Genomic DNA, 19,677 nt, shown 5'->3' with positions numbered 1-19,677 from the left:
TTCTGTAATTAATGTTTATTGTAATTAATGAGGAGTTATGTGACTTATAAAGTCACAATCTTAAACATTCTTGTATAAAATGTGTGTATGCTATACAGAAATAATAATAAAAAAACATTTTCTTTTTTTTTAGGTTTTACCTGCAAAGCAATGACTGAAGGTAATTATATAATTTGTAATAAAATATTAGTACACATTGTACTAAATAATAGTACACATTGTTGATATTTTGTTAACCTTCAATGAAGGGCTGTTGTGCTGAAGCTCATTTTCATCTTTAAGCATTAAAGCTGCAGCTATGGAGAGGCAGTGTCAGGACCCGTCTGTCCCCTCCTAGCCCTCCTTGTTTCATTTGACAACAGAAACACCGATATCTGCGGTGGGTGACATTTTTGCCGGGGTAATTGCCGCTGCCGGTTAGGAGTGTGAGCCTGCAACTCCCCTCCGAAGGGCGGCACAATGAAGGCGACAGATAACATTGTCAGTGGCAACGCATGGGTGATGGAGGGAAGTGGCGCTGGGGCAGAGAGGAGATTACCCAGACTCCCTCTCTGCGTCGCGCAGCTAGAAAGGTCTCGCGCACTAACACGCGCAAAATAAAGAGGCGGACAAGGCGGCGCGAGTTCAGAGTTCATTCCAGAGGCCTGACATCCGGAAGGGTGACGAGTATGAAACTACAAAAGCCATTCTAACTAAATGTGTGATTTTGTGTCACAGTATAATCATAAAAATAAAACTATTACCATCAGGTTGATTTGGTGATTCATTTATAAGTAAGGATAAGTAGACTAAGAAGGGAGGAGCCAGTAGGTGAAAAAGAGTTCTTCAGTGCCAGACATCCAGATATGGACCAACAGTTGTCATGCATTATATATACCATTTATTTTAAATTAAAGTTTAATATTAGAACAAATCCATGCAGTTAGTGGTTCTTGTCATCTGTGTCTTGCGTGTCTGTAGCTCGGTTGCCCGGTCCCCTGATTTATGCCGGTGTGGACAAGTTGACTGGGGTGAAGGGGGGATTGTCGAAATGGTCCGTCACTTGTAGTTCTCTCTTTCTTTCCTTTTGTCCTGCTGACCTCAGTGTCTTGCCAATTCATCTTTCTTACAAAAAGCCAATCACGCATAAAAATTCATATCGATAGTGGGCTGGCAGAGTGTCCCTCATAAAAACGCTCCTGTCGTGATGAAAGGTCGGCAGTAAAACTTTAATGATCAGGAGGAGAATGACAGCCCCTTCATCCCAGCCCACTCCTCAGGCATTAGAGAGCCCGTTGCTCGGCATTACCCATCATGCCTCAGTCCTCCAGCTCAGGCCCAGGCTGCAGCGGTTCCTTTCTGGCCTGGTGCACTCCGCTCCCTGCTGAGCAACATGATCGCTTTGCCATGGCGACTGATCAGTCAGAGTAATAATTCTGCCACACAGAATCAGACAGAGTTACTTTCAGTAAATGTAGTTCTTTTCGTAAAATCTGTTGCCTACAAATATAGGAATTTCACTGTGGAATCTGTCAATTTATCTATCCATCTATGTAAAAGCACAAGGATGTGTGTATGTCTGCATCGCAAATCTCCTGACAAAAAGGTCAGTTGTCACTAAAAAAGGCCCTATCTTTTGTCTTTAAAATGATTGATTAGGCAAAGCATTGGGTGCGGGAAAGTCTTATTATATTCGATGGCGTTTAATTCATTATATTTAATTCTATTCAAATATGTTCGCATTTGGAGTTGATCTTCTCGCTTGACAGTAAAAGGCATTTTAAGCAAATGCTGAATGCCACCCTGTAGTGGAGTTAGTTCTGTTATTACAATCTTTCCTCACACCCACAGAATTGTATTGTGTAGGTGCATGTGTGACTTTGCACAAATGTGTGGCGCGTGTAGTACTAGGGTTTAGTGAGAGCTGTCCGTGGTGCTGGTACACGCGGCAACACTCTTGATGGATTTTCTGAGTTACAGGATCACATTTCCGACTTTGTTGCTCTGTAGTGCTTTTGCCCTCAGCTGCCTGCTGGAGTGGATGAGTTTCCAGACTGTGCTCAGGATATGCTGTGTTGGTTTGTATTTATTTATTTCGTCTATAATTAACAAAACAGGTCATCTCTGGTAGGGCTTTTCCTGTCGTGCAGGTGGAGAGAAAGACGGCAGCTCTGAGGGAGAGAGTGCGTGTGTTTATAACCTACTGAGGGCCAAAGGTACATACGGATCGGCTGATCTTGTGCATTATGCTCATTCGTTCCACAATGTCCGTCTTCTCTTCCTCTGGGACATAAGCCTTTATTTAAAATGCTAAGTGTCATCTGTGCAGTTTTCTTCCAGTGGTTGGTGTTTGCACGGAATGGGGAAAAATGTGAAGATGTGTTCCAAGGGTAAATGGGAATGCGTATCTTGACGTATCTGCACCATGTCTCTGCTGACAGGCTGCTGTGATGAAATGAAATCAGCCACGTCATGCGCCTCCTGGATAGGCGTGTCAGTTATAGGATGCGCATCGCCTGTCTGTCATCAGCACCCTGATCATACCTCTCACTGAATCCTGATAGGCCATGACGGTTCTGACTGGGGCTGCTTCTGTCTTAAGCGGAGGAATGGCTGTCAGAACCAAGCGGCAGACCTAAAATAATGTCCCCGTCCAGCGGTGTAGCCTTGATTTGTGTCGTATTCTGCCTTTTATCCCCGGGTTAACAGGAAAACGGGCTTTTAAATTGCTCCAGTAATGCGGTGACAAGGTGCAGAGGGCCGATAGATCTCTCAGCCCTTTGTCTGGACTATCTCTTTAAGTGGCGCTACAAATCTACTTAGCACCTGCCTATTTACAGCTGTCTTTCAAAAGCACTCCCGCTCCAAGTTTATGGACATTTGTTATACCCGCCCGAAATGCAATTGCCTTTTTTTCTTCCCCATTTACACATCCCTCACCTTGTGAAGTTTTATTAAAGTCCTAGTTTCTCATCCTTCAGGCAGCTGAGGCACTGCACTATCTCTGTACTGCAGAGAGAGAGAAGAGCAGGCCAGCCAAGGCGAGCGCTTCACGAGGACGTTCAGAATAAAGATACTGTGGCCTGGATGATTGGGCTTCTGAAGTGTTCTTATTAGTCAAGATGGAAAAGTAGAAAGCTCGCAGAGGGTTAATGTTATTTGAATGGTTTTGGAGTCTGGGACCAATAGTTATTCAGTTATAGAAAACACTCCATAGACTTCAACCTGGATGTTTGTCTGTCCCTACTGTAGGACATTCTCTGCTGTAACCAGTTAAAACATGAATGTGTCAGAATATGGACTTCCCATCTGGACAAATGGAGAACCAACCCAACCCTTCCATGCCTAATGCAGTGTTACTGTGCGTCCAACCTGAAATCGAACAATGCTGGCTAGAGGCCATCGTGTCCGTTCTCCTCCTCGATGCCACTCGAGGCATTTCCCAGCCTGCCCCTGCTGGAAATCAGACTTTGGAGTGGGTCCTATCACTGGTGCACACTTTTAATCCTGGCACTCCTGTCGCTCCTCAGTTCTCCAGCCTCCAACACTAATGCTGACACTTACACTAACCAGCTTCGCAGGGTTCTGTTATCGGGGGAGCCTCAGCAAGTGTACTTGGGGCATAATGGGGCATTTACAAGTGCACATTAACAGTTACTTACAACAGTTTCCACAGCGGCTTGTGACTGTCTCTTCTCCCATAACTCATTATAGAGTTTACTCTTTGTCATTATGTCTGTGCTGACAGGCTGCTGTGATGAAATGGACAAGTTTAGATTTTTTAACAGGGATGTGTGCATTTTTAATATACACTGTGTTAATTGTGCTACACCTAGATGTAGCTTTGTAGCAAGTGTTATTAAAAAAATGTAATCTGAAATGTGTAACAGACTGAATGGATGCTTATTCTGTGGATAGCTCTTAATCAGCTTTGTTGGCTGCCTTGCTTTTGAAGAAATGGAAAAGCTCTGACAGAGAACGTTCATGTTGAATAAATGAATATTAAGGCAGCTAGTCAACTTTGTGAGGTTCAGGTGAGAGCAGTTTCTTTTTTCTTTTCCTCATATTACATTCACCCACAAGGACACTAGAGGCTGTCTGTAATAATGGTAATAAAGCACCGACTGCTCCTTCTGATGCACAGGGCTGTGAGGGGAGAATATTTGATTATTTGATGGTAATTTATCTAGCTCATCGGGGTCCTGTGGCGAGCCGGTTGGGCGAAAGTTAGCAGCCTTTTTTTTTTTTTTGGGCTTCTTCCTGAAGAGCATCGGGAGATGAGCAGTAATGGAATGGATATTAACGTCACAATAGACTGCTCACGCCATTATGGCCTGTCAGCAGAGCCCAGATTAGCCTGCACTGCTGAAAGTGTACTTATTCACTCTGGCCTTAACCCTGAAGTAAGAGGAGCACACTTCAGTTTCTGCGCGCCAGCCGCAGCCTCCTGCAGTCATGGTGCTGTAGGCACTGCTGCCCAAATGCAGGCTTCAGGGCATGAGTGCTGTGGAGGGCTCTGAGTGCCTCAAAAAGCCGTGTGTGCTGCATGAAGTATGAATGTGTTTCTGATTTATTATAATTGAGGCCATTGCTTCATTGCTATGATTCTGATCTCAGTTTAGAGTTGCATCTGTGTGTGTATTGCCTCTTCCATTCAGTCTGTTACTGTATGTTTTCATGTTAATAAAATGTTAGTAATCTTTGGCCTGTGTGTGTGTTTGTGTGTTTCTCTGCAGGCAGAGCTGGAGTTCGTCAGCCTCGAGGGCAGCAGAAGTTTTTCAGCATGGAGCTGGATGAAGAGGAGAACATGAGTGAGTTTCTCAGTCGCCGAGGCCAACAGCCTCCTTCTGTGTGCAGGCCCACTGCTGGCCCTTGGTGCGCCACAAACACACACACACACACACACACACACACACACACGCGGATAGTTAGCACCGAAACGCAACCCCCACATGCCAGAGATTGAATTCATATATTTTGTTTAATCCTTGTGCTGTGTGCTGCAGGACATGGCACAGCGGACATGTCTGATCAGGTTTTTATCTATTTGGATGTTATACGTTTTGCACACTGACCAACTTGCACGGCACTGCGGCGTATTCTGCGAGGGGAAGAGCAGCTCCTGGTTAGCCAGTCCAACATTGGTGACTGTGGCTGATGGAGCACAATAAACAAACAAATTTTTATTTTCAGGGTTCCTGCAATCCAATTCACACTCTGTTTCTGCATCTGCTTTTCTCACCCACGGATGTTTTCAACATAGCCCTACTTATGTTAATTAAGTGGTAATTAGTGTGAATATGGTCAAGTAGAAACTGTCACGATTCAATTAAAATATCAGAATGAACTGGAGATGGCCTACCATCCTCCGGAGTTTGTTTGGCTGCTTTTGCCCTTGAAAACCCATCATCCGACTGTTTCTCCTGGCTTAGGATGAAAGATCAGAGTTTAATCCTTCTTGTGGTGGAGATGGTGGCGTCTCCTGAATTTTTAGGGCTTTTTTCAACAGAACTTAACAGAGCTTGACCTTTGTTTGATGAAAATCTTAAAAACTGCTATGAACCACAGGACCCCTGTGCTTGACTGAGGGGAACTGCAGTTGGGGGCTTATGATGAGTTCTCTTTGCCTCACTCTGAGCTTTGGGACTGATACTTGACAAAAGTTTGTTTGTGTGATTTTTTTCTTGCAGGAGCAGCAGCAGAAAATGTGTATTAGCCCAGCTCGTATTTTTATCATGGTTTTATTGGATGCTATTTTGGTAGTTTTGCCAGCAAAATGTTTTTAAAATTTGTCACTGTTTTGCTGTCTGATTTCAAATAAATGGGTTTTTGAAAAGCAGAGGTTTCGTTTTAACAAGGCAAGAAATTGAAAGTATCCGAGAACATATGAAAAAAAAAAATGCTGAAGAGGAAATCCGGCCCAATGACCGGAACATTTAGTCAGACGCGTTGAAATGCTGCGCCGCCAGACATGGACCAGACGACGCATTCGGCGTTCTGCACTGGCCGCCAGCGCCACGAATTTCACGCTTTCCCCCGATTCTGTATGTTCGGACATCTGAACCCCCCCCCAGCCGGCGAGCGCCACGTGGATTAGGGCTGCAGGCTTGGAGAGGTTTTGAGACTGGCCGTCGGCTGGAAATGTCAAGGTTGTTGGAGTTGCTGGAGGATTGGGTTGGGGTTGCGATGGTGGGGTGCCATGGTAACGCCGTTTAATACCGTCTTTTTCCCAGATTACTATGTGCCCTTTGCTCAGCTCTTCAGGCATTAAGAGATTTTGTTCTTTTGTTTGGCTTACAATGCTGGTTCGTGTGTTCCAGCTGCATGCTAACTTCTCCTTTGCGGCATGTGAACCCCCATTCTTTTTTGCAAGCTGGCGCATGGCGCCAGAGTAAATCGAGTGAGGTGTAATGATGCAACAATGCTTCCCCGTTTATTTTTAAAAGCCAGTGATGCAGATAATACATGGGCTTCTTTTGCCAATAGTAGGTTGAAACTTTAAATGTAATGTGACTGGGGGCCAGGACTTGGAGGTTTTTTTTTTTTTTTGGGGGGGGGGGGGTGCAGGTAGTTGCATTTAAAAAATCATTTAACTTAAGGAGCAGGGTTTGAGCTACTTCTTAAAGTGGCGGCTTTGTTTGCTGAACTTGCACATTTCATCTGGTCACATGGTGCATTGTTCCCTCGTTACAGCAAAGAGAGTTTCTCTCCGGTGTTCCCTTTTCTCTTTGTTCATGTTCTCTCGTTTGTGCAACAGGCTCTCTCCTCTATCTCCTCTCCCCTTCTCTAAACCCCGCACACTTCACCCACTCCCTTGCTCTCTTGTTTGTTGAGCACCGAAAGGAGTAACCTATCGAGCTTTCGCTGGAGGATGTTATAAATGAAAATTTACACTCTGTTCCATTCAGCTTTGTGAACTGGAAGTGGTGATGTGGGTTCCTTTACACAGAAACTACAGCTATTTTTTATCTAAATCAGACAAGCATCTATTGATGTGTGATAGTTATGGAGATGGAGTGTGTGTTTGTGTGTATGTTTGTGTTCATTTATAATGCACTTTGCTGTACCGTTAATAATGCAAAATGTATTTAGACAAATTATTTAAAAAAAACAATTGTTTACATTTAATGATAAAATTCTGGATATGTAGGGTTACATATTTACTTCTGTAAATTCTGTATCAACAATCAGAATTGGAATGTAACATTGCACTCTTTAAAATGAAGCAAAAAGAAACTCACATCACTTCATTTCAGTTACAAAGAGAGATAAAGGAATCTATAAATTTTGCATTTACAAGATCCTGCAACGAAGGCGTTGTAAGTTACTCTTTCTGGGCACCGCAGGTTCGTGCAGCACAGATGTTAAGGAAAACCGCAACTTGGACAACCTCTCCTCCAAGGAGGGGACAGGCGATGGGGCGCAGACTCCCAATGGGAGTGCTGGGGGTGGCAGGAAGCGCCCCCTTGAGGAGGGCAATAACGGCCACGCCCACCCCAAGTTCCGGCCCAAGAAGCGTAAGAAAACGCCGGGCCCCGTTCTGCCCAAGAACGCTTTGATGCAGCTGAACGAGATAAAGCCTGGCTTACAGTACAAGCTGCTCTCCCAGACAGGCCCCGTCCACGCGCCCATCTTCGTCATGACCGTGGAGGTCAACGGCCAGCTGTTTGAAGGCTCGGGCCCCACCAAGAAAAAAGCAAAGCTGAACGCGGCGGAGAAGGCGCTGCGCTCATTCGTTCAGTTCCCCAACGCCTCGGAGGCGCACCTGGCCATGGGCCGGACGCTGACTGTGAACACAGACTTCACCTCGGACCAGGCCGACTTCCCTGACATGCTCTTCAACGGATTTGAGACGCCCACCCCGTCCGAAGAGCCCTTTTACCTGGGGTCCAACAGCAATGGCTCCCTGGGCCCTCTGGTGGAGTACCCAGTGCCTGTCACCCCATGCAGCAACAGTCTCGCACAGCCCACGTTGCCCGTACCCACCTTCACGTCACCGTCCAGCGGGAAGAACCCGGTCATGATCCTCAACGAGCTGCGGCCCGGACTCAAATATGAGTTTGTTTCAGAGAGTGGAGAGAGCCATGCTAAGAACTTTGTGATGTCCGTGACGGTGGACACGCAGACGTTTGAGGGCTCCGGCCGGAATAAGAAGCTGGCGAAGGCGCGGGCTGCCCAGGCGGCCCTCTCTGGACTCTTCAACATGCAGCTGGACCAGACACCCTCCCGACAGCCCATCCCCAGAGAGGGTCTGCAGCTGCACCTCCCACAGGTAAGAAAGAAATGGCCACGCCTTGAATCTGAGTTAAACATTTTAAGTCTTTTGGGATCCTTCTTTAGATTGAACTTCCCACCCCCCCACTCAGTAATGTGGCTCAGTAATGACTTGAGATAAACTGAGTGAACTGACCTTTCCTGACCTTTTCCTCATACCCCAAAAGTGCCTACTGTGATTTAGGGCTAGATACGGTATACAGCAGGGCACGGACAGAAAACCTTTATCAGCCATCATCATTTGCCACCATTGTTTAATCACTAGAGTGGTCCAGCTAGATCCTCTTGGATTGAAACACTCTCGGTTCTATAATGTAGTGTTACATTATCCTATTTTATGCAGTATTCTTAAATCTTTGGTTCAGTGTCACATCTGCCCCATGACATTAGAGAAATTTTCTCTTGTCAGACATTAGTCTAGCCCTCTGACGGCTCTTAATTGAAACCCGGGTGTGATTCGTGGGGAAAATGGAGGGCTTGAAAACCGACTCCTGGCGCCAAAGCCTCAGAGGGCCGTTTTTGTGTACCTGACATCTATTTACTCATCGTTTAATCCCTGTCCGTAATCCCTCACCATTCTCAGATAGCAGCGGGCCAAACAAGGCTAATCTTAATTAACATCACCTCATGAATGACACCGAAACAAGCGCTGCGATTTATGCAAGGCGCCGTCATCAGCGTGCTTGTTCCGTTAAAACCGATCAGTCAGTCGAGGCCCTTCGCATGGCGTAGCGCTGTGTGCTGGATGTCTGCCGGCTGTGTCTCTCTCCCAAATGCACCGAATCCCCGAGGAGCGCTGCAGCTAATCTGTTACACTTGACTTGCCGTCGACAGATACCTGCTCTTTTAATATGCCTGCCATTAACTTTCTGTTGACGGCTTAAGCCCCGTCAGCAAACAGTACGGGGTGGTGGCAGCGGTGGTGGCGGCGGCAGCGGTGCGTCTGTCCTTGGCACTGTGGGTGGAGATAGGGCGCGGTAAAGGGCAGCGTTTAATCGGTTTTAGTTCTCTCCCTGTTGGCTTGTCGCTCCCTCATCTCCTCCGTTTTTATTTTGCGCTGCTTCCATTTTATTCTCCTGGCTCATTAACTGGCAAAGTGACACCAGCCCCATTCATTTATCTAGTCCCTGTCGGCAGATGTTTTTCATTTACCAGCTCTGCTTTGGAACGTAGATACGTTACATCAAAATCAAGCTCTTGTCTGGACCTTTTTAAGAAAATGTGACATCATTTTACAGTGTCATGTTTTTCTTGCTGACAAATATACAAATGACACGTTATAGACAAATATAGACAAATTCATTTCACCCAAAATGTCACCAAAATTTGACCAAATACCGCCAATTTACAGTCCTATGTAGTAGTGAAACTAAGTGAAAACTAATTTCCAAAAGTAACTCTGAAATTGTTCAAATTGCATCTAAAATTGTAAAACAAATAGCAAGTGAAAGTGGCAATAATTTATTTCGATTTGTTATTTTGTCTGTTGATATCTACAGATCTTCTCTAGGACTGGGAAATTACCTCCTTCAGAACAATATTGTATTGCTGCTCTGAGAATAGAATAATAGTCTCTAGACACATACAGTCAGTGTTTAAAGAAAATAAGGATATTCTGCAAGAACTGTTTAAGTAAATGAATATTTGATCAATATTTGTCAGGGCTTATCAACAATGGTTGTTTAAGCTAAAATCAACAATGGTTGTGTCTTCACTTGTGTTTGTGTGTGTCTATATGACCTTAGTTTTCATAAGATTTTGTGCCTTCTGTGTGTTGACCATGTGGCTGTCGTAGGTTCTTGCAGACGCTGTCTCTCGTCTTGTTGTGGATAAATTCAGCGAGCTGACAGACAACTTCACATCGCCACATGCGCGACGGAAAGTTCTCGCAGGGGTTGTCATGACAACAGGTATGCTGCCTTCCTCCCTGAAAATTCAAAATATGCAAGAAATGTCTCATTTCTTGAGCTGCCGCTCAAAGTCCTTCTGTGATTTAATGGACCAGGTACAGATGTCAAGGAGGCCCAGGTGATCTGCGTTTCCACGGGAACCAAGTGCATAAATGGGGAGTATATGAGCGACCGTGGCTTGGCACTGAATGACTGCCATGCCGAAATCATTGCCCGCCGGTCCCTCATCAGGTACCTTTACAGCCAGCTGGAGCTGTTCCTCAGGTAAGTGGAGCTCAAGGCCTCGTCGCGTTCTTCTGATGCCGAATTCTATTAGAGCTTCTGTGCCTGGTTCTGGAGACGTCCTAGCCTGAGGCATCACTATCTTACAAATAAGATGTTCTCGCAAAGTAAACAGGCCAGGGGCCAGAACTTTTCATTTTGTAACAAATAGATATTTCATGAGCTGTCAACTATAATCATCAATATAGATATTTCCTTTTATGTGTAATGAATGTACACATGTATGTGTATGTAATGCACTTGTTAATTTAAAAAAAGCAAAAGACAGACAGAAAATTGACCTTTAAAACCTCAAAAGACCTCAAAAATTTGGTCTACTCTAAATCCAGTGAAATTGATTTAATGTCATTTTACGGCTCCACATTATCACCATGCGCTGTGGTTGAGGCGGTGTTAATTGATGGGACGCGGCTCATTTAGAAGGGTTCTTGGCTTAATGGAGATTGATTGATTGATTAGATGAGTGACAGGGCATGGGCCACACTGCAAAGATGTACTAATCAATTGTAAACAGGGTTTGTATTTGGTTGAGCTAATAGGCTTCTCTTTTTTTGTAATTACCAACCTTATGAAAAGCCATCTAATAATTTTTTCAAACATAATGCACCATCTGAGGATTATCTTGGATTTGTAGATTTTTTTTTCCTTCACGACAGCTGCAGGGTTTGGATTGGGTTTGCTCAGCTAACATCTGTTTTATTCACAGCAGCAGAGAAGAACATCAGCGGTCCATCTTCACCCGCTGTGAGAAGCATGGCTACAGGCTGAAGGACAACGTGCAGTTCCACCTCTACATCAGCACCTCGCCCTGCGGAGACGCCCGCATCTTCTCACCTCACGAAGCCGGCATGGAGGGTCAGATGTAGCACCTTTTCTTCATAAGACTCGCAATTGCAGACACCACAGCGCACCTTCATGCTCATCAGTGTTGTGTCCCTCCCTAGACCAGGGGGACAGGCATCCAAACCGCAAGGCCCGAGGGCAGCTGCGGACGAAGATAGAGTCCGGCGAGGGAACCATCCCGGTGCGTTCCAGTAACACCATCCAAACCTGGGACGGCGTTTTGCAGGGAGAGAGACTGCTCACCATGTCCTGCAGTGACAAGATTGCCAGGTCTGCTCCTGTTCCACGCATCACCATTAAAAGTGACTGTGAGCACCGTAGTATTTAACTGGATAGGCACCAGAAAGAGAATAAATGTCCTCCCCGGTGTTTTGTTCCAATGATCTGATTTAGTGATTAGTCACCCACTGTTCTTAAGGCTGCTGTTAAATCTACAGTAATTATGGAAACGAGGGCTGCCTTTAGTGTGGAAGAAACTATGCGGTTTCATCATTCAATAATCCTGTCATTGTCATTTTTGTCGTTTGGCTTTCAGTCTGCTTAGATTTTTTAGAGCATCTCTAATTTTTTTTCAGGTTATCCTGACTAAATAAATGAACGTACGTCATTTGGACATTTGGGGTTGGACATTTTTGTATTGCGAAGGCTTGTTTTTATTGAAACAGAACTTTTTGTACTAGATGTCTGTACTACTAAAAAGTACTAAGTTCATATTCACATAAATTGACAAGTTCAAATTCATTGCTCCACTCATTGCTGTATGTTTTATGAAACTGAATCAAATGGTCTGTATTTGTTTCCATATAAATGTCAAGGACTTTTTTTTATTTTTATGAAGAATTGTGGTACAACACTAAGGGAACTTTAACTTCATTTGTTTATTCTGCCACCCACTCGTCTCCACTTTCTTGAGAATGTGGTCCCCTTGGTGTGATGACTTGATTAGGGCATTCTGATCACGCCGCTAACCCGCTGTGGTCACCCGCAACCTGAGAGAGGTGGGAGTCTGGGTGAAATCAACTAATAATGCAGCCAATCACCCACTCTGTGTGTAGGCTCTGAAGGAGCACAGAATGTGCTAATGCAGGATAATTCTGAGGGGAGAAAAGTGATTTGAGGTTGTTCGGGGGTGCAGTAATCAGACCCATCAGAAGTGTTGACCTGCTGTTTACATCTCTTCAGAAAGGGGAGAGGAAATGCACTTTGCATTGTTCTCATGCTAAAAAGAATCAGAATTTTTCTAATGAAACAACCAAAATGTTACTCACACGACAAGCCAATCTGCAGCTGTTTGTTTCTTTTTGGATCTTTTCATTTCGCCACTGCAGGTGGAACGTGGTGGGGATCCAGGGCTCTCTGATGAGCTACTTCACCGAGCCCATCTACTTCTCCAGCATCATCCTGGGGAGTCTGTACCACGCAGACCACCTGTCCCGTGCCATGTACCAGCGCATTGCTGACATCGAGGACCTGCCGCAGCAGTTCACCCTCAACCGACCCTTACTGAGTGGTGAGAGCAGGCTAACTAAATGGTTATAGTAACCCAGTCATAATTGCCAGTAATCTGTGCCATTTTCACACACACTGAGGCAGTGCTGCACCCTGCACTTATTCACCCCACACTAGTTCGTCTCTCAAGTAAGATTAAAGAGGGACCATGTTTAAAAAGTATTCTGAAATATCAGCGGATTTTTCTATAGATCATGAACTTCCAAAACTTTTATTAGCTGAAACAGTTGATGCAATAATGCAAAACAACTAAACACCATTATAGACACTATTAAATAACTTCATTAAACTTAATGAAATGATTAAAATGTTATTTAATTGAAGATGAATTGGACTGTCGAAACTGGATTAAATAGGAAGGTTTAAAGTCCTCTGCCGAGGTTCTCACACCTTTCCTTTTTTGGGTGAAATTTAGTTGAGTTGATCTAGGGATCTAATCAGCAGCTTGTCATGTTGAATGTGTGTTGCTGTTGAACTTTAATATATTAGAAATAGAAAGGCTTTTCTCCAGAACTGTATTATTGGTTATTATAATAATCACTACATACTGTTTAAATATACTGTAAAATTGGCTAATAATGTATCAAACACAAGTATACCAAACCAATCAGTGCTCCGGTCAAGAATACTTAGGGATTTTGTCTGGTGTCCCCCTACCTCATCCTCCGTACAACATAACCTCTGATTCTCTAGGTTTCTGCTAGCTGGCTGAGATGATACTTTTATGATATTATTATGATACTTTTTTTTACATTAGATTCATATTGTGTTCTATCCTTATATGAACATTGTCAGGCATTAGCAATGCAGAGTCTCGTCAGCCGGGGAAGGCGCCTAACTTTAGTGTTAACTGGGCGGTGGGTGACCAGGTGTTGGAGGTCATCAATGCCACCACAGGGAAAGATGACCTCGGCAGGCCCTCTCGACTCTGCAAGCACAGCCTCTACAGTCGCTGGGTGCGGCTGCACACCAAGGTAGGCCAGCGTGTCCGGTCACATGTTCACAGTGATGCCCCCTCTCTGGGTTTAATTGCTTATTGGAACTGCTTATTACAATTTTTGTGGACCATTTCAACTGTGCGTTTCTCTATTTCCAGCTCTCACACACTCTGAGAATCAAAACAGCCAAGCCTAGTTCCTACCACGAGGCCAAGCAGGCAGCAGTGGAGTACCACACAGCCAAACAGACTCTCATCAGAGCCTTTCAGAAGGCAGGGCTGGGGGCGTGGGTGAAGAAGCCAGTGGAACAGGATCAGTTCTCCCTCAACCCCTGAAGAAGAAAATGAGAAGAGATGAACAGGGTGTAGAATTGAGGGTTAATATGTGAAATTTGTATGGTTAGCGGGAGAAGAAGAAGAGTGACAAGCGAATGAAAGAATTGGGGCCGACCATTGGGCCGTAGGGAGAAATGTTGCTTGCTTTGACCCATTTGACCTCTGACCACATGACTCCTGGTCTCCCTGAATGTCACAAAAAAATGAAACGCTCCTTTGTGTTGTTTGTGTTGCTACTGTTCTGTTTTTTTACATTCACAATGATTGATTTTACTGTGTTGTTGTTGTTATTTAATTTTTTAATCTTTTAAAAAATCTTTTAATCTTTTATTGAAAACTGGAAAGACACTTTTGTTTTTGTTGTGTTTGTTCCTTGTGATCTTTCCCATAGTTTTACACCGAGTTGAAACCTTTGTATTGATAGCCAGTCATCTCACTGGTATCATGCCAAATACTCTATACTCTAGACAATTCCAGTCATTTGGGTTCAGATTGACCCCTTTTCATGGGTCAAATTAAGGGATTATGGGTTTTGTTTTTTTTCCGCCCAGTCCAGAGATTCTGTGAAATCCATGTTTTCTGTAAATGTCATTGCTTCTTTATATTTGCCCAGTACAAAGTACATGTTTGACTTAAATGCAACTTAAAAAAATTATTATATTGTGTACTGTAATTCTGGAATGAGAGGTACTTTTTTCTAGATTACATAGATAAGGTGATGCTGAAAACATTTAGAATCTGAGACTATATGCATTTGACATTAAAGTGTTTTAAGTTGAGCTACCTTCCCACATGGCAATGGCATATAAAGTAGACTTATACATTAGTGTGCAGTGCTAGCATGGCACTGGTTTCAGTAATAGTCATGCAAGTAAGTGACTGTAATATCAGCCTCACGTCAATATTGAAAAAGCGTAGGTTGGTTGAATGTGTGTGGAATTAGCGTTGGTTGAGAGCTCGATCCAGTCTGTCAAATATTGACACTGAATGTCTTTTTATGTCCTGGCCTCGGCCAAAGCAGTGGCTGCTTTTCTTTCTTAAAACTCCAATATTGTCATCATATGTCTTTTTTTCTTTGGGAAGCAAACGGGATTATTGACTTGCATGTTTTCCTTAATTAAAGGAAAATTTTGATTTTACATTTGAAACATTTATAAAAAGACTTTTTTACGCCATCATGTTTAAAAAGTCATGTACTGTCCCACCCTAACATACATACCAAATGTTTTATTCACCCAGCTGAATATTCCTGAAATCATAAAAATAATGGCATGGCCTGAAACAATTAAAACAAGAAAGAAATGTTGTCCTTTGACCCATCAGATGGCAAAGGCTTGTAGTTTTCATAAAAACTTCACCAAAGATGACATGACTGAGGTTCTTATTGTTTTGTTGAAAGCATGTGATGCTGTCACTATGGTGACAGTGCTGTTGTGTTGATCTTACTCAGAGTGCACTGAATTTTATACATTTCAGAATTACATTTTGTTTTCTGCAAATGCCTGTAAATAGTCTGTGTGTCTCATATAATACAGAGCAAACATGCATATTTGGGAGTACCTATACATATCACCTTCACAATGTCATGTACTTGGATGTCAGCCCCTCCTTCCCCTCACACTGTGGACCAAACCTGGGACTGCTACACTTCCAGAGTCTTGCACATGTTGTTGTTTTTTTGCCCCTGGAAGGGGATGCTAAAATGCACTGGACCCTGTTGGCTACTGTATGTTCCTGCTTGTGAATAAGATCACCCTCTTTTCCGATCTCAGAAATGCTAGCATGTATCATTGTTTTTTTATTTTTTCATAAATGTTTTATGTTTTACATAATGATTGGAAAATAAACATGAAAACACAAGAACAGCACTACTGAAGTTCCTCACCTCCGTTATGGTGTATTTGCATGTAATGTTTTTTTGTCTTCCATCTTTCCTGGTCCAGTGCTCGGCATTGAACCCCCAGATGACCAGAGTACCTCCCTTCTGCTGCTGAATCCTTCTCATTTGAAAACTGCCTTTATTTTCTTTTTATTAAAAACCTTTCATCCATTCTTTCTTTAGAAATTCTGAATGCTGCTGAAGAACTGCCCCGGGGTTGCCAAAGGTGCCACATTATTTCTTTTCTAGTACAGGCAGTGAATTTCTAGGACAATTTTATAACCTTGTAATGATGGTCTAATGGTGCTGTAAGGAACTTGTGTTTGCTCTATAATGCTCTGTAGTCCTCGTTCTGCTATAGTGGCTCTTAGACTTTTTTTAAACGGTGAAATCACATTTAGACACACGCCAGAAACTACCAACTCCAGATTCAGGTCACTATTTTCAATCTGGTGCTACGCACTAAGCATGTGCACTAGGGTTAAGTTTGTAATTACATCTCTCATCTGGAACATGATTTTTATTCCTGTTTAAAAAGACTTGACTGCTCTCATGCACACTACTTCCTCATCCTGGCTGATTTAAACACACAGCTGCCAATAGTTCTTTCACTTTATGCTAACAATCAAGCCCCGCCCTAGTGCTGTGGTTGACACTAGATTGAACTAGATTGTCAGCAAAAGGTATCGTCCTCTGAATAACCTAATAATCAAGAAGCTACCGTTGAATGCATGAAAATATTCTATAGTAGGGAGGTACTCTGGAAACTGGAAAAGGGGTGAAAACCTCCAGTGAGACAAATCAGTAAGATCTGACCATACTGATCTCACTACTGAACAGTATAATAAGCAGAATTGCTATTCTTTTTCAAAACCACTGTTGTCTAACTAAACAACAGTGATGTTTCTCATCTTTCTCACATTGATTATCAATAGGTCAAAGACTACGAACAGAAGACAAGAACCAGTTCCGGAGTTGCAATCGTTCTGTATTCTGGACCATGTTTGAGAACAGAAGCTGGGCAGTGTGATGTTTCTTTGCCAGGTTTGCCCTTTATATACTCCATAGATGTCCAGTAGCTGCAGAGCACTCCAAAACACCACAGAAATGGTGAAGATTGGAGTAAAAAGACTAATAGGACAGATTAGTAACCGCTGGATTATTAGTTTAATTCAGTTCTTGTTGTTAATTATGTCTACTTTTATGTTCTATTTTGGATTATTTGCTTGCTACAGCTGCACATTTGCTAAAATCGGAAAAATTCAAAGAACCAACCTTTAGGAGGCAGTGGTGGTCTAGCGTGTAAGGAAGTGGACTCATAACCGGAAGGTTGCAGGTTCATATTCCGAACGTCAAAGTGGCACTGATGCAAGATGCCATCCCCACACACTGCTACCTGGGCGTCTTTCACTGCTCACAGGATTACCAGCCATCTTGTAGCCTAATAAATGTCATATGAAGTGAAATAACACTAGAAATATCTTTGCTCAAGTATAAGTATAGTTTCATCTAGTTTTATTTCTGAAATACAGTTTGCTAGTCGGTGAGTTGTAGTGTTAGCTGTCTTTCCATTCTAAAAAACGGTAATCTTTCCACACCTTATTTGGTAAATCACTAAATGCAAAATGACCATACTGCATGGCATTCACACCATGCTGTGCTTGACACTAGATTGAACTAGATTGTCAGCAAAAGGTATCGTCCTCTGAATAACCTAATCATCAAGAAGCTACCGTTGAATGCATGAAAATATTCTATAGTAATTTACTCTTTGAAAGCTGGTCGTGTCTAAGAGAGATACTTCACACATTTAAACATTTCATTAATTATAATGTCAGTTTATCTGTGTGAATGAGGGGAAAGGCCACAATGAGAGAGAGAGAGAGACCCTGAAAATGAGCTTGTTCTCCAGTTCGCCTTAATGAAAAAGGTGCCACACACTTCTAATTCCTGCAGATGCTGACTTTTTGTTTACTTGTGACGGCAAACAGTAGAGCAGCTATTTGCAGCGTGGTGAATCGTTGTGACTGGAATGAAATTGTACTTATTAAAGTCTGTGCCCCCCGGGGGCACCGGGATCGCTTTCCAGGCAATGCATGGCTGCTCGAGCCAAGCAGCGCACGCTTTTCCAATTACTACAACATTAAGAGCTCTTTTTTTTTCTTTAAATAATCATTTACTTTAATTACACTGAAGGATATCTTATCTAAATCTATAAATAAATATGTGATTGTCAGCCATACTGAAACAAGAGCAACTTTAATGTGCTTATTAAATGTACATGTTGAAAACCCTTTTCAAGTGCTCTTTTTCCACAGCATGTATAATGCTGGTAGTAATAAGCCTACATGTGAATTAAATACAGCAGTAATCAAAGCGTGTGGGCTGGATGTGGCAAATATATACATAAAAGAAGAAAAAGAAGGAAATAGTGTGAAAGTGTGATTTTTATTTTTTTTTAATCGATGGAATATGCACAGCCTGTCCATTATGTGTTATCTCAACAATCCATGGCCCGATCTCCACATGGGGCATCGCAGGGATATTACTTTGTGTCATATCAGCATCCAACACCTGGGCAACATGAAAGAGGCCAAGATAATCTCACTATGGATTACCTGTCCTTTCTGCTTCACCAGGGAGCAAACAAACAAAAAAAAAGGCAAAGCTTATCATCCATCACATTTCTACTCCTCCAATCATCTGCTGCTGCCACAATCTTGGGCCAGAACCCAATAACAAAATACAAAGTTGTTCTTTTTCTCCACGTTTGAGGTCTGTTTGTTCTCTCTCCTTCTCCGTTAGGAGGGAAGTGTTCTAGGTTGCTTCTCTAAACTCGATCAGCTCAAGGTGAAGTGGGATTAGCAAGAGGGCTCTTCATGCTTCCCACCTTTCATGTTTTATCTGCAAATTGTGTTTCAGCAGGTTAGGTTTTTGAAAGAGGGAAGAGGAAAAAAAAAAAAAGTTAGTTCTTTTTGCCCTTGATGGGAAGCTTTGGATCCACTGTAGCTCATCATGGAGACATTTTTGTCAAGCTAATACTGAAGTATTAAAAAGAGCTTTCTCTGTGTGAGCTGTGTGTCAAAGCTCTTTACATAATCAACAGCTATGTTCTGATTAACTCGGCTCGCCTGTGTAACTTTATACATTTCATATGCCTTATCAAGAACCGCTTTCAAAGGGGACAGTTCATCTGGAGCAACGGTGGCAGTAAGTGTGATTTAAACTTCCATTAAAAACTACTTTGTAAAGTTTCATTATTGGTCTAAACAATAAAGGCTGCTTGTGAAATGACAGAAAAGTCTGACGGACTAAAACTTTTGATGTTTTCCGTTGCCATTGTGTAAACGCAGATGCACATTTTCTCCACATCTATTATTCAGACCATCCACAGCAATGTCAGATTCTGTGCTGGCGTTCGTTTGTCGCGGCTCATTTCCGCTGATCACCCACCTCCATTAAACACCTAATGGTGCTGCAGAACTGTCAGCAGTCAGCATACACACCCCTCCTGACAGACCAGCACTCCTGACCAACACAACAGCAACTGCAACAAGAAAAAAATGGATCTGGCTTGGTTTGGTTGTAATTAATAGAGTAAAGGATGTGTAAAGGATTCACGCTATAGGCAGGGCTGTTTCATATCATCCACATGCACCTGAATTATATCCCAAATCTGAAGAGTGGCTGCAAGGAAACTGAAATATAGACATAGCATATAGATGTTA

General features: G+C 43.0%; 1 protein-coding gene across 6 annotated transcripts in view; it reads left to right on the top strand.

Annotated features, from left to right (window-relative positions):
- The window catches only part of LOC114790213 (double-stranded RNA-specific editase 1-like), a 45,014-nt gene extending 29,068 nt beyond the window's left edge, over positions 1–15,946 (top strand). For 2 of the 6 annotated variants that reach the window (XM_028980054.1, XM_028980057.1), the window contains 10 exons: positions 134–160; positions 4,716–6,181; positions 7,326–8,251; positions 10,049–10,163; positions 10,259–10,427; positions 11,152–11,300; positions 11,390–11,558; positions 12,617–12,798; positions 13,593–13,771; positions 13,894–15,946. In XM_028980054.1, coding sequence (XP_028835887.1) covers positions 6,121–6,181; positions 7,326–8,251; positions 10,049–10,163; positions 10,259–10,427; positions 11,152–11,300; positions 11,390–11,558; positions 12,617–12,798; positions 13,593–13,771; positions 13,894–14,070 — 2,127 coding nt within the window. In that variant the 5' untranslated portion in view covers positions 134–160; positions 4,716–6,120 and the 3' untranslated portion in view covers positions 14,071–15,946. The remainder of the gene's footprint in view (positions 1–133; positions 161–4,715; positions 6,182–7,325; positions 8,252–10,048; positions 10,164–10,258; positions 10,428–11,151; positions 11,301–11,389; positions 11,559–12,616; positions 12,799–13,592; positions 13,772–13,893) is intronic. The other 4 variants (XM_028980058.1, XM_028980055.1, XM_028980053.1 and 1 more) reach the window with 3 other exon arrangements.
- Positions 15,947–19,677: the final 3,731 nt, after the last annotated feature.

This window comes from Denticeps clupeoides, chromosome 5 (assembly GCF_900700375.1).
Source record: "Denticeps clupeoides chromosome 5, fDenClu1.1, whole genome shotgun sequence".
Lineage (NCBI taxonomy): Eukaryota > Metazoa > Chordata > Actinopteri > Clupeiformes > Denticipitidae > Denticeps > Denticeps clupeoides.
This window is presented reverse-complemented; position numbering and strand designations above follow the sequence as displayed.